Consider the following 15,413-nt stretch of genomic DNA (forward strand, 5'->3'; position numbering starts at 1 on the left):
ATCTCTGGGAAAGGTTGACAGGGGTTCAAAGAGGTGACCAAAACACAGCACAGCGTTTAGCCATTCCTCCTTCCTCTTCTCTTTCACTCCCCCTCTCCCTCCTCACCTCCCATTCACGGTTTACTGCGCCCTCCCTCTCGTCTTTGGAGGTGTGTCTATCAACATCTGGAGAAGCATGGCTGGTCAGGAGCTCATTTATACCCCTCCTTTGTCCCTCCCTCTATTTTCTCCCTCACTCCGTTGCGCTCTAGCACTCTGCATTTTGCGTTTGCCGTGGTGGAAGTCAGATTGCACAGCGAGGAGATGCTGGCAGCTGACGGCGGAGTAAACTCACAGAAACAGGGCTCTACCTGGAATTACCATCAGCGTTACCAAGGAGACCATGGCAACATCTTGCTCTGCTTCTGACCATCACCTTTTCCTTTATTGAAGTGAATATCTGGCATTTCTCTTCAACATTCCTGCTGTGACTCTCCGGCACCTGGTCCAGTGATCAGTAAGGGGGTTACTTCGGGATCCATCCTCCTCCTCCTCCACCTCCTCCTCTTCCTCCTCCTCCTCCTTCTGAGTCGCACAATTCCTCCACCTGTGTTTTGGTTGAAGAGGAATTCAGCGGCTTTGTGATGACAGAGATCCTGGTATCGGATGTGAACTTGAACTCGGTGTGTGAGCGTCTGGAGCAGCACTGCTGCGTGGACCAGAACCAGCACAATCTGTCCAGCCAGCCGCAGACGCCCGTGCTCAAGAGGCACCCCAACACCGGGGCCAAACTATGGGGCCGCGTGCGGAGCAAGCTGCTCAGACAAAAGGTCTATAGCTGACATACTGACACACGCGCACATACACACACAAGTAACAGTCGTTCACAAAGCTGTGTTTTGTCCCTTTTATCTCCTCTTTATCCCATTTCTCCTCCTGCATTCATCACTGTGTCATCACTGTCACTTCCATCTGCTCTGCCTCTTTTATTTTCTGTGTTCCTGTCCAAGGGCTCTCTCGCTGGGTCTTTGAGTGCACAGGCCCCTATTGTTTGTGTCCAGTTGATTTATTAACTACTGTGGAGGCGGTGCTGATAGTTAGGTCAAAACTATTACCAACTGGCATAAAAAAAAAGTAATATGCTTCTTTTTTTTGTGCTTGAGCCTTTAGTGAGATTCAAAGTTCATGTATTTGATTTCATTTTATCTTAAGAGTATTTAATGTTAGACGGAAGTCTATTTAAAGATTAATCACATTTGCTTCATATGGGAGAGAATGCATATTGTTTTTTTGGAAAAGGCACAGACATTAGATGGACTTCTTATTCCCCGGAGGCGGATGGGAGATTGATGTCTTCAAGTGTGAAAATCAATATGATTTTAAAATCTCCTCTTTTTTTTAATTTTAAATATCAAATTAATCTCACTCCGGGCGCTTTCTTCATCCAGCCTCCATCAATGCAAAGAACCTATATTGATAATTAAACAGCATCAGACACTGAAACTAATCCGATCTCGGTGTCTGAGCAGCTCCCTCTGCTGGTAATTCCAGCTAACTTCACCCTCTGGATAAATCATTAATATGCCCCTTTGGCATTTTAAACACATGCTTGTATGTACATCTAACATACATTGAACTGCGTTTGAACCAACATTTGGGTGCATTAGCATACACAAGTGAGGGTTAAACAGACATGATTCTTTATTCGCTTGGCTTTCATGAAAAAATTTGAAAATGTTGCAATTATATCGAAGAAGGATTTTTATTCATTCAGAATCGGCAATTTTTTTCATCTGGTGAAAATATAAATATTGAAATGGTTCAGCAGCCCTTTGTTGAAGGATCTGTTTACCTAAACATGGCACACAAACACACACAAATCTGTCATTCTTTTTGTGTTTTTTTGTTGTTATAATTTACCTCCAGATGCTTTTAGTTTGAACGATGGACGGGAACCCAATAAGCTTGTTTAGATTATATGCATACCTCTGTAAATGCAGCTAAATCTGCGTAACGGAGATGGAGGTCCTGGATGTTTGAGGTGGGTTCACTTAGTCTTTGCGCATGTTTATTCAGCAGTCCTCATTTTCATCCTGACTGCTTCACAAGCATTTTGGATTTTAATTTGTGTGCATAATAAACAGCTTCAGAACACTAAGTCCAACTTTAAAAGCTGGCCTGACCTTTGCTTGCGTCTTTTCCATTATTCAACAGAAGCTTGAGGAAAGCTGACCACTGTCATGCTGTATTAAATGGGGATTTCACCTCAAGCCCAGACTTTATTGAATTGACCTGTAGGTTTGGTATTGATTTGCTCTTCTATTGTCAGTGCAGAGCTCTGTGTTTTAAAGTAAACGGCATTGTTAAGGAGGGTTTCTGTAGCTTTTTCTCAGTTAAAATGCATCTGATTTACGCAGAAATCCCATTTCACTCAACTCCTCTAAATCTCCTTTCATTCACGCATCCATCCATCCATTCATGTTGAATGTCACCATGTGTGGGTAAAATTGCAGTTGCAGATTTGGATGTGCAGATTTTGATCGTGTCAGATTTTCTCTGGTTTTTCTTTATTCCTCCTCTGCATTTGGCTTGTACATAAGTGATGAGGAGCTGGTTATGATCAAATCATCTTCTATAGTTATCCATAAAGGCAACATCACAGAGACCTATGGGCTGTTTTTTTTCTTCTTTTTTTCCATGTTGAAAGAAGAAAAATGTTTCATGATATGCATTTTTTATTAAAGAAGCACCACTATTTTTTTGAAGGAGACAGGCGGCAGACTTGAAGGGATTTTGCTTCTGCCGTCTGTGTGCAGCTGAGGCATGCATCATCTCAATTATAGGGATGTTTAGAGGAATTTGCATGTTGAAGGATGTATCGATGTAAGGAAGCACATCGGGGAAAAGTCCTCACTCCTCCAGCCTGCAGCCACAATTAATTAAGCCACAGTTTGATGAGACAGGAGGCTGAGTGGGAAGACTAATTGGACTAGAACCAATCATTTGTGTCCCAGCAAATGATGATTAAGCTGTTACTGGACGTAGCAGGTATGTCTTTTAGGTGCTGTGTCTGGTGACCTGTTTTCTGGGCAGGTTTGATGTGATTTCTTTGTGGACTAACGCCCAGCTTAGCTGTGAAACAATGGAGCTGGCTTTGCCGTGGAGCAGAATTACGCCTCCACCCGACTCATCCCCCTTTCTCACCTCCGCTGCATTTTGAGTGAGTTGATAAGTGCAGATGAGATATTAGAGTTTCATCCCTCCCACCTGCCTGAATTACCAGTTAGTCCCTTAATGGCCTTTTTTTTTAATATATATATAGGCCACATAAATCTGTCTACTCTGTCCCCACCGGCGGGCGTAGCCCTTTATTGGCCCTAATCCATGGCTCTGTGTGCAGGGTTGTGATTGGTTAATGAGCTCCAGCAGGGGAGCAGGAGGTCAGTAAAGCATTGTCTGGCTGATTCTTGCGGTCACCACCTCGCTTCCGGCCATACAGCTAGACGTGTGCAGGGCGACTTCAATCTCAGTTTGGCGATCACGAGGCATTGATCATCTAATTAGGTGGGGAGAGTTTGTAAAGTAGATTTAATCACCTGCTGCAACAGTGACAGGAAAGTTGTTAGAAGAGGTTGTACATAAGTTTGTAGGAGTGGTTCTTGGTTGTTCATGTTTTTTTTTTTTTTTTTAAATGACCAAACAAGAAAAATTTTGAATTTCGCCAGTGTGATCTGAATAATCAAAGGTTGCATGAAAAAAAAAAAAAAAAAAGTAGGACATCAGATATGAGGTCTGATCGTGTTTTAAATCTCACGCACCTTGATGGGTGAGTTTTAAATGAGCTTGAAAACAAACTGTGTAAAATCAGACAGGTGGAGAACATGTCTGCAGATCTGTCCTTAAGAAATATGAGGGTTCATCACAAGAACAAATCTGTTCGGCTGCAGCAGATGACATGTGTGTCTTCACAGTCTAGGCCAGGGCTATTCAATTGGCGGCCCGCGGGCCACATGCGGCCCGCCAGGAGCTTTTATGTGGCCCCTGGTCATATTTCAAAGAAGGGGGTGTTTGTTGAAAAAAAAAAAAAAAAAAAAAAATTTTTTTTTTTTTTTTTTTTTTATAATAGTGATGCACCGAATGTTCGGCCGAAAATAGCAAAAAAAAACCACTTTCGGTGTTCGGTGGAATAAGTGGGGAAAAAACCGAACAGTTAATAACAGCTAACAGACACAGGCAGACACACAGGCAGACAGCCATGCCAGGAATGCGTTCACACAAGGTGCGATTTTTATTTGTAATGTGTGCAGAGAATGTTTAAGATGCTTGGTAGCCTTTTTTTAGTTGGTTAACGATGCATAGAGTTTGTACATGTTAATCTCTGTTGGAGATGTTTTTTACTTCGGATTTTTTGCCAGTGTTGCACAGTGTTAATGTTTGTCACGTTATTATTAACCTCCGTTGTATAGAGGACTTGTTGACATCATTAGGCTTCTAGGATTGGCCTGACATTTCTTTCATTTGAATAAGTGAGAACTTTGCATTTCAGATGAACTTCTAAACCTCCTATAATTCATGATTGTTTAGTTTTGCTGATATAATGCACAGATGTGTCATTAATAAAGGAGCTTATGGTTAATATTTTGGTTGCTTATTTATAACATCAAACTGGCTACTATGGACTGAAATGCTTGTGGTCAATGCTTAATATAATATTCAAATAAGGAAATCTTGGTGGAAAGTGGTGCTTTGTCATTATGGCGTGTTTTATTAAAAGTAGGTCAATATCAACTTCATTAAGTTTGCACAATGCATGGTTTCAAAATGAACTTGCATTCAAAATAATATTTCTTTATCTGAATATTATATTTAACATTCACAATGACTATATCTGGAGACAATTAATACATAATTCATATGTAAACTAGATATATTCAAATGTATAATACAAATGTATTATATATACATAAGTCTTCGTCTTTGAGTGCAAAATACATTTTGAAAACCCCCACATTTTCAAATTGTGCGGCCCTCTCCATACAGTCCTTTTGCAGATGTGGCCCCCGGCCGAATCTATTTGAATACCCCTGGTCTAGGCTCTCAATGCTGAGGGGCTGAAATTGTTGAGTTGCCAATATGCAGAAATATCCAGGGAAACATTAATTCTTAGTTTTTGTTCGGGTTTTTTTTTAATAGATGATTTAATAAAGTTAATTTTGTCCATGGCTATACAATTTAATATGCTGATTCTTTTTGTCAGACAAGAATTTTTTATATATTTTTTTTTAAACCTGAATTCTTTTCGCCTTCATCAGAGTCATTTGGTGACTCTGACAAAAATAAGCAAATTAAATTGTTTTTAATATATATTAGTCTTGATTAATATTAACTAATATGAACCTTTTCCTGAATTAATCTATATCATTGTTGCTTAAAGATTTTATTATGATCTCGAATTCACATGCAAATAGTGTTGGTTTTAAGGAAAAAAAATACATTAAAGCACTTTTGAACAAAGAAAGAGATGTTGAACTCAAATGCAGAATATTAAAGAAACAATCTGCCCTTTATTACTGCATAAATGACAGGCCTATTACTCGTTCAGGCTGCAGGCAGGGTCATGCAGTCTGCAAGTTTCGCACTCGTGTGTGTGTGCTTACCGGTGCCGTAGATGAATCACACACTGCTCGCGGAGTTCAAAGAATACTCTGCAAATCACAGCTCTCAGTAGTTGGAAAATCTGCACCTATTGGCTCAGACTAGCAGTGATGGGAGAAGGCAACATGGCAACTGAGTTTAAAGACCTATGGGCGCAGTGACATCAGCAGCTGCGTAGTAAAGAGACTCACAGCTGATGAACATGTAAACATGATGCTTATGTGGCCCATAGGTCTAAAAATAGTCCCGTTCAGATTCTGTGAAGCAGTTTTACTGCAGTGTGATGTGTGAACTGGGAATAAAACAGGTTAAATCACTGCACAAGCAGTTCCTGTAATCCTGCTAAAACCAAGGAGCCGTGCACTTTGAGCTGCGTTCTAATTAAAGGAATAATAAAAAGCTTTCTGCAGCTGAATGAATGTTTAATCAGCCTGAGAGCAGCAGAGGAAAACGGAGATGAAACACAAAGGACAAATTAAAGCAGCAGTTTATTAATTTTGCCCTATCAAAAGAACAAGCCGTGCTTTTTTGATTGTTGCGTCCAGCATGTATTAACTCTCCATGCCAGCTACTCTGATTATGTGTGCAGCGATTTTGTTATCAAGTCTTTGCACATGAATTGAGTCACTGACTTTCATCGCTTCAGAACACTCCTTTGTGTTTGTTTCTCTTTGTCGTCTTACATAAATCAACACACACTTTAAAGAAAATGTACATTCATAACATTTTAGTGCAACTCTGTAATTAAATAATTATTAGATATTAAACTTCTACTCTCAGATTCCCAAACAGAAACACTGTTGGCCGGTTGTTGCCGGTTGTTGCTGTTTGGTTGGTGTCAGCTGTAGCTGTGTGGATCACATGACACCTGCTGGTGATGCAGGGGAGGCTTATGTTTGGTGAGGGGGGCAGTGAGCAGTCAGCCAGTTCCCGTAGTGTAGTGGTTATCACGTTCGCCTAACACGCGAAAGGTCCTCGGTTCGAAACCGGGCGGGAACAGCTTTATTATTCTTTTCTTTATCAATAAAGTCTGTGTGTATGCACACATATATATGTATATATGTCTATGTATATGTGTGTGTGTGTGGGGTTTCAGCGAACCGACTAAATTTGCGTTTTTCCACACTGTTTAGATAATAGGAAGATGAATTTAATTTAATACATTTTTTTAAATCCTGACCCCAAGATATTTCTGAATAAGGGGCTAAGCATGCTTTTCCTTTAGAGTTTACGGTTGGGCTGTATCACATGATAGCCACATGCTGCCTGCTGTGCTGTACAATTTCAAACATACTTAACCCACACTGAACCACTGTGCGTTAAGTCTGACATACACACAGACCATATTGTTTCTATATGTAGAAGAAGTGTGTTTTTGTGTGTGTGTGCACGAACTGGAATGCGTACAAATCAGCATACAAAATTCACAACTCTCTTCTAGATTTAAATTATTTCTGTCCGTCGCCTCAGGCTGCCGTCCATTCTGGCTGAGTCTCAATCATATGTCCGTTAGGCTTCACAGTCCCAACAAAGGGAGCTTTGACTCCCAACCGACGTGATCCTAATCAGAACCATTGAAGCCCGAGGACGTTTCTGAAGCAACAAATTAAAATAAGAAAGAAAGACTACAGTTGCTGACTTTTATTTCCTGGCCATCTCCATAAATGTGCACACATCTGTCCAAGAGGACGTGTCCCTGTGCTCAGCATACTTCCTGGAGAAGGAGGTTGGTCTTCGTGTTTGTCAAGGATCTGGACTGAAATAAAATAGGGAAAAAAGCTGCTGGTTCTGATCTCGAGGTCTTCATTTCTTTAAAAATACTCTTTAACGCTTCTACTGACGCTTCTTTTTTTTTTTTAATCCATAATGCAATATTTAATGCAAACCAAATCTGTTAAAGTTAGCTTTACGGAGGTCCACTGATCTAAAGTTTCTCTTTTCCCATGAAACCTAAAACGAGTGGGAAGTGGGTCAAGATCTTCTCTTCAGTATTTTTTTTTTTTTATATAAAAAGGAGCAGATGCAGGTTTGAGAGGAGTCACCGAGCGTAGAGACCGCCTGTAAATGATCCTGATTGTTTTTATAATCCCATTTAAGTACATTCATTTTTAATCGGATTTCTTATCAATTCAGCAGTTGGTAATGAGGGAGGAAAAGGTGGGAGGATTTTTTTTTTCCTGTTGTTCTTTAAGTCTGCTTCAACAAGCCGCATCAGGGAGTCCTGGATCTTTGCCCAGTTCTTGGCTCTTTAAAGACCCAGTTGTGGTGATTACCGGTCCCTTGTCACAAACCCAAATCGTGCTGGGAAAACTGGCTTTAGCTATAATAAGAATGTGTGGAAGCAAATAGCCTGTTTACTGGGGAATGAAATACACTCACTGCAAACTTTAAATGGTTGCAGCCTCGTGCCGACTGACTCGTCTGTCCAGAAGTGTGATGACAGCTTTGGAGTGCAGACACTCAAGCAGTCCATGAAATAACTCTTTGCATTTGCCGCCTCACACGCTGTCCACAGACTCCAAGAGACTTCATAGAAGTTGAATTGTTACTTCCCAAAGTCGACTTGGCAATGCAACAATCTTTTCAAAGGTCAGAAAATGGAGCAGCTTATAGGTGAAGTCTTTACATCGAAGTGTAAGAGGCTGTTTGCACGTTTGGGTTTCACCGTTTTCGTGGTTGCCGTGGTTATTCCTCGTACGGTCAGACGAATGAACAGGAGCAGTGGCCGTGGCAGCGTCTGCAGGACACCACCCAATTCCTGCAAGAGTAGTAGTTATTATCACATGCACTTAAGAAGTCCTCACTTGGAAGCTGGGCAGAAACTAGATTTTTTTTTCCTATCTCTGGAAAGAAGAAACGGAAGACAAAAAACAAAACATAAAAGTTGCTATTTAACCCAACATTCACTCTTAACTGTTACCATGTTTAAAACAACAGCTACAGGTTTTTCTTTTTCCTTTTCTACATAAGTGTGTATGATAGAAGCCATCAAACCCTCTAAATATTAATGTGGGTTTTAAGAAAACTACACATGTAATGAGACATTTATTCATGTAATGAAATCATGTAGCTCTGGGACTTTTTCATGGTGTCACTTGGAGGTTTGGTAATGTCGTAAGGAAGGGTCCTCCCCTGGGAAAATCCCACCATGGATTCAGTTATTTGCTCTTATTTGGTCAAGAAGCCCACATAAATCCTAAGCTTTGTGTCTCTGTTGTGTCTTCCAGCTGGATCCTCAGACAGTGCAGTCCAAGAACTGGCACATGGACGTCATAGAGATGAACGGGGTAAGACGAACGCAACTCTGAAATGAGCTTTACACTCACTTTGCCGTCGATTTTTGAAAGAAAATAGTAGCATTATGCCAGAAACAATACCAATAAATCAGCATCAATAATTACAAGTCAGAGGTTCAGTTTTGAAGTCTGCCAAAACCTCTGATTTATTTAAACCCAGTGATACAAAGTGATTCCACTATTTAATTCTGTTTATTTCTCATTGATGCTCTTCTCCAGATCAAAGTGGAGTTCTCCATGAAGTTTACAAGTCGAGACCTCAGCTTGAAGAGAACGCCATCCAAAAAGCAGAGCGGGGTGTTTGGAGTCAAAATCAACGTGGTTACAAAGTAAGGCTGGCTCCTGTTGGAGCTCAAAAATGTCTGACATCTGAGTGAGCAATCAGAATTTCCGGGCCACGGGCGTCGATACTAACCTCATGCCTGCAGTCATCGGTCTCCAACCACAGAGAAAACTCACTGGCGTCTCTGTCCACAGGCGCGAGCGCTCCAAGGTGCCTTACATTGTCCGTCAGTGCATTGAGGAGGTGGAGAAGAGGGGGATTGAGGAGGTGGGAATCTACAGGATCTCCGGGGTGGCCACTGACATCCAGGCCCTCAAATTAGCATTTGACTCAAGTAAGACTGCACTCCGTCTACGTGTGCTGCTTTTTGATTCCTCTGCTCTGATTTGCACTTTCACTCCACATCAAACGCCACTTTTTTATCTACATTTAGTCATTACTGTGCAGAAATCACATACCCACACACTACCCCACCTGTGATTTTGCTGCTGGACCATAAGTATAGTGAGTTCCAGGGTTTCAGACCCCACATACCAAATTTTCTTTGCTATATTACACCCTTTCCACGTTGAATACCAGTCTCTCTGCCTCATTGGCCACTGCTGTTCAGTCAAGTATTACTTTGATTTGTGTGTGTAATCTCAATCACATAGGAATGGCTCTTCTGGAGAGAATAGTTGTTATTGTGAGAATTACAGGGGACATATTACACAAAAATAAATAAATCAGCTTAACTTACAGACTTTGAGATGACAAAATCTTGTTTTTGTTTGGGACTACCTCACTCTGATAATATGTCATTCATTCAGTGAACCGTTCATATTTATTTTAGATACTGTGACATTACAGAGAGCATTACAGAAACATGTCACATAAACAGAGGAGAAAAAAGAAACACAGACATTACAGTTGGAGAGTAATCTTCCTTAAATGATGTCCCGTTTGTCTAAAAGTATTTTTTGTATCTGACCCGTAGATACCAAAGATATCCTGGTGATGCTGAGTGACATGGACATCAACGCCATCGCGGGAACACTCAAGCTGTACTTCAGGGAGCTGCCGGAGCCTCTGCTCACCGACCGCCTCTACCCGGCCTTCATGGAGGGCATAGGTGCGACTTCCAGCCGTGGGATCGGCGGCTCATTCTGCAGTTTTAAATACAACAGCTGAATGAGATGAGATGAGATTTGAAGTTTAAAATGATCCTAATTAAAATGTCATAGTTGCATCTGACACGTTGTACTGTCCGTCACAGCTCTCTCAGACCCAGCAGCGAAGGAGAACTGCATGATGCACCTGCTGCGCTCCCTCCCCGAACCCAACATCATGACCTTCCTCACTCTGCTGGAGCACCTCAAACGGTACACTCACACTAAACCTCCTTTACAGATGATGTCACTTACACCTGAAAGAACATTTTGTTTATTGTACCCCTCGGTACTTTAATGGTTTAATGGAGGCAATTCTTCTAGGTCGTCCCATTCCTTATTTTGGTCTATTTTCAGTCACAAATCTCAAAATGTTAAATCTCTTTTTCTGTTTTATCACTAACATGATATTATTATATTATTAGGATTGTGGATATATATTCTGTCACTTAAGAAGAGGGATTTTTATTCTCTCGACACGTCATTAGTCCATTACAGAGTTTCTGTCTGCATTTGTAATGTCTGAAAACGAAGAGGTCACATTTGTCGGTCTGTTCGGTGCATTAATCCCGGTGGTTACTGCCTCTACAGCGTGGCGGAGAAGGAACCAATTAACAAGATGTCCCTCCACAACCTGGGCACGGTGTTCGGCCCCACCCTGCTCAGGCCCTCAGAGTCGGAGAGCACCAAGCACATCACCTCAGCCTCCGACATCTGGTCACACGATGTCATGGCACAGGTACTGACTTACTTAGTTGAGTCTTGGATCCAAAAAAGGAAAAGCTCACTTGTGTATGTTTGTGTAAGTGTGTATGTGCGTGATACACACCGGGTCTTTGTATACAAGTTACTGTAAATTTCACTAAATGGTTATTTTGACAGATACTAAGTATGTAACTGTGTGTAGTAGTAATCAAAATTAGACTGATGCACAGATGTGTGTCCTGGCTCGCTGCACGTTTTCTACATTAATTTAACTCCCTCAGCAGCAAGTGAGCCTCTTCCATGTGGCCTTGGCTCGCAGCTGTATTTAGGCTACAGGTCAGTCAGTCATCTCTGCTGAGAGATGGATTTCCTGTGCACAAACATCTTCTCCTGGCAGGGTAAACAACATTCAAGTAAACATCATAAAAGCAGCAGCAGAGGAGGTCCTGGCTGCACATTACAGTGAAATGTTTCTATTTAGTTCAACTTGAGAAGTAAATCTTTATTCCATTAAGTATAAATATATATATAAATATAAAACTTCAAATCAAAGAACGATGTGTTTTTTTCCAAATATAATGGCATTTATATTTATTTATCAAGTGAAACCGTCACCCTTGACATAGTTTTACCAATTTACTCTTAAAATAAATCCAAACTTTTTTCCTGGTAATTGGCATTAAACAAACACGAAGTCAGATGGAATTTTGGCCGTATGATTGGATGAATTAATGTGTTGATGAGGGGAATGTTTTGAGCAGAGCAAGGAGAGACATTAAAGCGCTTCATGTATAATGAAGGCAGCTCTTCAGACTGGAAGAGATTTTCTGTGCAGATCTAATAAACAGAACCTGTCCTGCATGTAAAATTACTTCCTTTTGGTTAATTTTAAAACACATTTTTCTGCAGCAAGCACATTATAAAGAACAAAGCCAAAATCTGGAGCTGTGATGCAGAAAAGTGCTGAATTCATCCAGGATGGAAGCAGTCTGCTAATGAGCTGATATGCTTGGATATTAACTAAATATTTATAACTTCTTTGTTTAAATTAAAATCAAATTCTGTCCTCCTAGGTCCAGGTGTTGCTGTACTACCTGCAGCATCCTCCCATCTCCTACGCTGAGCTCAAGCGCAACACGCTGTACTTCTCCACTGACGTTTAATCCCCACCCACCCCCCTGAGGGCTTCATCCGGAGACAAATGTGACAGACTCCCTTGGAACTTTGGACCCGGCCACTCAGCACTCCTGCCTCACCTCTGCCCCAGGCAGGCAGCTCGTCTCCACTGTACAGCCCCCCCTACTCCCCAAACCATCCCCCTCATCTGAACCCCCAAGCCGTCCAGGGATGAAGTGGAGCCAAGCATGCAGGGAGGTCGCAAAGGAGACTTCCTGTTTTAATGTGAGGAAAGTAGAACCGCCTCCCACCAAAGCGATGACCAGCCTCCCTGGGACCCGCACTGGGAAGAGTTACTGGGGAGATGGGGGTCCAGAGGCCACAGCCTGGTGCAGTGGCACAGGATAATACCTAGATGTGTGTGAATATGTGTGTGTGAATATGTGTGTGTGAGTGTTTGTGTGATTTTTTTGTTTTTTTTTGTTTTTGTAAGCCCTTTCAGTCACTGGTTGGATGATCTGAGACACCAGCTGACTCAAACTCCAGCTTTTTTCCTAGTCAGAGGCATTCCAGACAAACGGCATTTACAGGTTTTGTAATGATGCTCATCAGCTGTTTGTTTCCTTTGTTTTGTAATCCTGGCTTTATGCATGTGGTGGAGGACAAAGGGGTTGTGAGAGTGCCAGTGATGATGTACTCGACTGGGTGTGCGTGAGAGTGTGAGTGTGTTTAAGGGACTAAAAGAACTTTGGAAGTGGCCTGGAAGCCATCCCAATAAACGACAGGGATGGTATTTCTCTGTCCAGACGACAGAGGATGCTCTTCCCCACTGATTCTCGGCCAAATTATCCCTATTTATTTTAAATAATATAGAATATGTGTGCCTGTACAGTTTTGTGCGACTAGACAAATGCTCTAAGGAGTCTTTTTTTTTTGTTTTGTTTTGTTTCTTTGAAGTTTATTCAGGTAGTGATGTCATTTTTAGTCTAGGTTTCGTATTCACCTTGTCCATGGTTGGTAAGCTGTACTAAAAAAAAAAGATCACTAGAAAGTCTGCCAGTTAATTTCAGATCACTTTGTAGACGTAGAAGGGCACTGTGTCACATGAGGGTTGTTTTGGGGGGGAAGGAGAATAACACAACATATGGAAGAATTGGCTTCTTGTTTCTTCTTCTTGTTGCATTGGAAGCCTTTTCCAAGTGACTAACTGCACCGGTATTATCTGTAGGACGATGTTTATAGTTGCCCTCATGCATGTTCAGCTTGTCGATGAAGTCAGGCCAGATAACACAACCGTGTTGTCTTGTTTCTACAAGATCCTTGCTAAAACTGGCAAAAAAACAATAAATGAAATATGTTCTATGTACAAAGCCAGCCTTTCTGCGCTATCAAACCTGCAACATATCTTAATAAACTGCAAGCACTGCTAGATGAGTACTATTTGATATTTTTAATATAAGATTGAAATAAAATAACTGTTGTATTTACTTCATTTGAGAAGAATTTCAATATACTGTAATATTAAATGTCAATGTGAACTTTTCCTCTTTTTTTTTAGTAAAATAAAAGTTATCAAACATTTTTTTGTGTGTGCTTTAAGATTTAAAATCGACAGTACCGATATTTAATGCTGTGTAACAGTTTGTTTGTTTTTTAAACAGAGGACAATTATAGATTGAATTACATTGAATTAACTGCCCCCAGTTTTTACAGTTTACAGCTTGAATTTTACTTCAGGCTCTGCAGCATGCCAACACTCTTCCCCTGCTCCATTTTTCCATAATATTCCCTAATATTCTTTAACTATTGACCGCTTGGAGCCTATTGCAGTTTTCAGAGACGGGCCTGGAGCGCCCCCTGGTGGTATAATTTAAGGACTGTTCAATTATTTCTGAATAAAATGCAAAACACTGAGAAATCTACACATTTAACTCTGCCATGGTGAAATTGGTTGATGGGGAAAAAGTACATATATTAAAAAATCTATGTAAACTTCTCTAGACAGATAGGTACCCAACAACATAATACACTGGGAGAAAAGAACGGAGAGCAAAGGACAATGTTTGCACATGTAAAGATATGAGGCAGCTCGATGGTCAGAAATATTTAAAATGTCAGTCTGCAGAATGTCGGCTTGAATACCAACATGAACAAGAGCTACCCCCCCAATCAAGTTGGGGTCAGAAAGTGTGTTACCACAGTGATTAGCATATTCTTTGGAACTGAAAATGCAGGTTTACTGCAAACATTGAATACTGTCAGATGTTCCAGGTTTACTGAACACCCTCTGTACTACACCTTTACAGAGGGTGTTCAGTAAACCTGGAACATCAGAGTGACCATCAACCAGCTCATGATCCCAGGATAAGAGCACAGGAACTCTGAGCAGCTCAGCGACCACAAAACACTGACACCACGGTGAAGAAAAACACTCTTCTACACATGACTTTGATGTGAAAAAATAAAGTATTCAGCACATTTACATGTTTTGTGGTAAATGTACATTATTTACCTTCCAATCACAATCCATTATTTTTAACTGTTTAAAATGATGCATTAACATTCCGTTGGATATAAACCAAATATGTTTAATTCATTTGAAAAAAAATCTTGTTGACTTTGTTTCCAAAAATTTAAATTCCTTCGAGTGTCTGAAGCAACTGAATCTGAGATTTTTTTTTTTTCATATTACAATTCTTACAACTGTTTTGTTTAACTGCCTGCATTTAAAAGTGAGATCTTCCACTCTTACTGATGGGACAAAATGTTGCCTTTTATGTACCAAAATATATTAGATGTGTCAGAGTAAAACCTATAAGATGAACTAAGACACAGTAAGGGTTCACCGTATGTAAATAAGCAACTGAACAGTTTTTAATTTTATTTTTGTCCACTAATATCTATTTTTTCAAAGGCTGATATGAAACATCCTCACACCTCAGATGTTTTTCCATAAAAAACCTTCAACGTCGCTTTATTCTGAATTTAGGGAAGAGATTAAACATGATAGTGTTGTCTTTACAAAATACACAGATCCCAAAGGGAGAAAAAAAAAACAACTGTCTGAGCAGCAACAAGATCAAACATTAGTCCATCAATCTTTTACCTCCATTTTTCATCTTTGCCACCATTTTAAACTTTTCTTGGAGTTCAGCAGCTGAATGCACCACTGTGTTAGCCTGCTGGACTCTGTATGGGCTCATCAGCTGAGTGATCAGGGAGGTTTTTCTC

General features: G+C 40.6%; 1 protein-coding gene and 1 non-coding gene across 3 annotated transcripts in view; both read left to right on the forward strand.

The window, feature by feature from the left end:
* Positions 1-13,763, forward strand: part of LOC133459786 (active breakpoint cluster region-related protein-like) — a 138,560-nt gene extending 124,797 nt beyond the window's left edge. For both annotated transcript variants that reach the window (XM_061740071.1, XM_061740072.1), the window contains exons 17-23: positions 8,862-8,921; positions 9,150-9,259; positions 9,408-9,547; positions 10,190-10,324; positions 10,469-10,574; positions 10,953-11,100; positions 12,140-13,763. In XM_061740071.1, the coding sequence (XP_061596055.1) occupies positions 8,862-8,921; positions 9,150-9,259; positions 9,408-9,547; positions 10,190-10,324; positions 10,469-10,574; positions 10,953-11,100; positions 12,140-12,229 (789 nt within the window). In that variant the 3' untranslated portion in view covers positions 12,230-13,763. The remainder of the gene's footprint in view (positions 1-8,861; positions 8,922-9,149; positions 9,260-9,407; positions 9,548-10,189; positions 10,325-10,468; positions 10,575-10,952; positions 11,101-12,139) is intronic.
* On the forward strand, positions 6,561-6,633 carry trnav-aac (transfer RNA valine (anticodon AAC)). The gene has a single exon. It is a non-coding gene; the product is annotated as a tRNA-Val (tRNA).
* Positions 13,764-15,413: the final 1,650 nt, after the last annotated feature.

Source organism: Cololabis saira, chromosome 14, assembly GCF_033807715.1.
Source record: "Cololabis saira isolate AMF1-May2022 chromosome 14, fColSai1.1, whole genome shotgun sequence".
Lineage (NCBI taxonomy): Eukaryota > Metazoa > Chordata > Actinopteri > Beloniformes > Belonidae > Cololabis > Cololabis saira.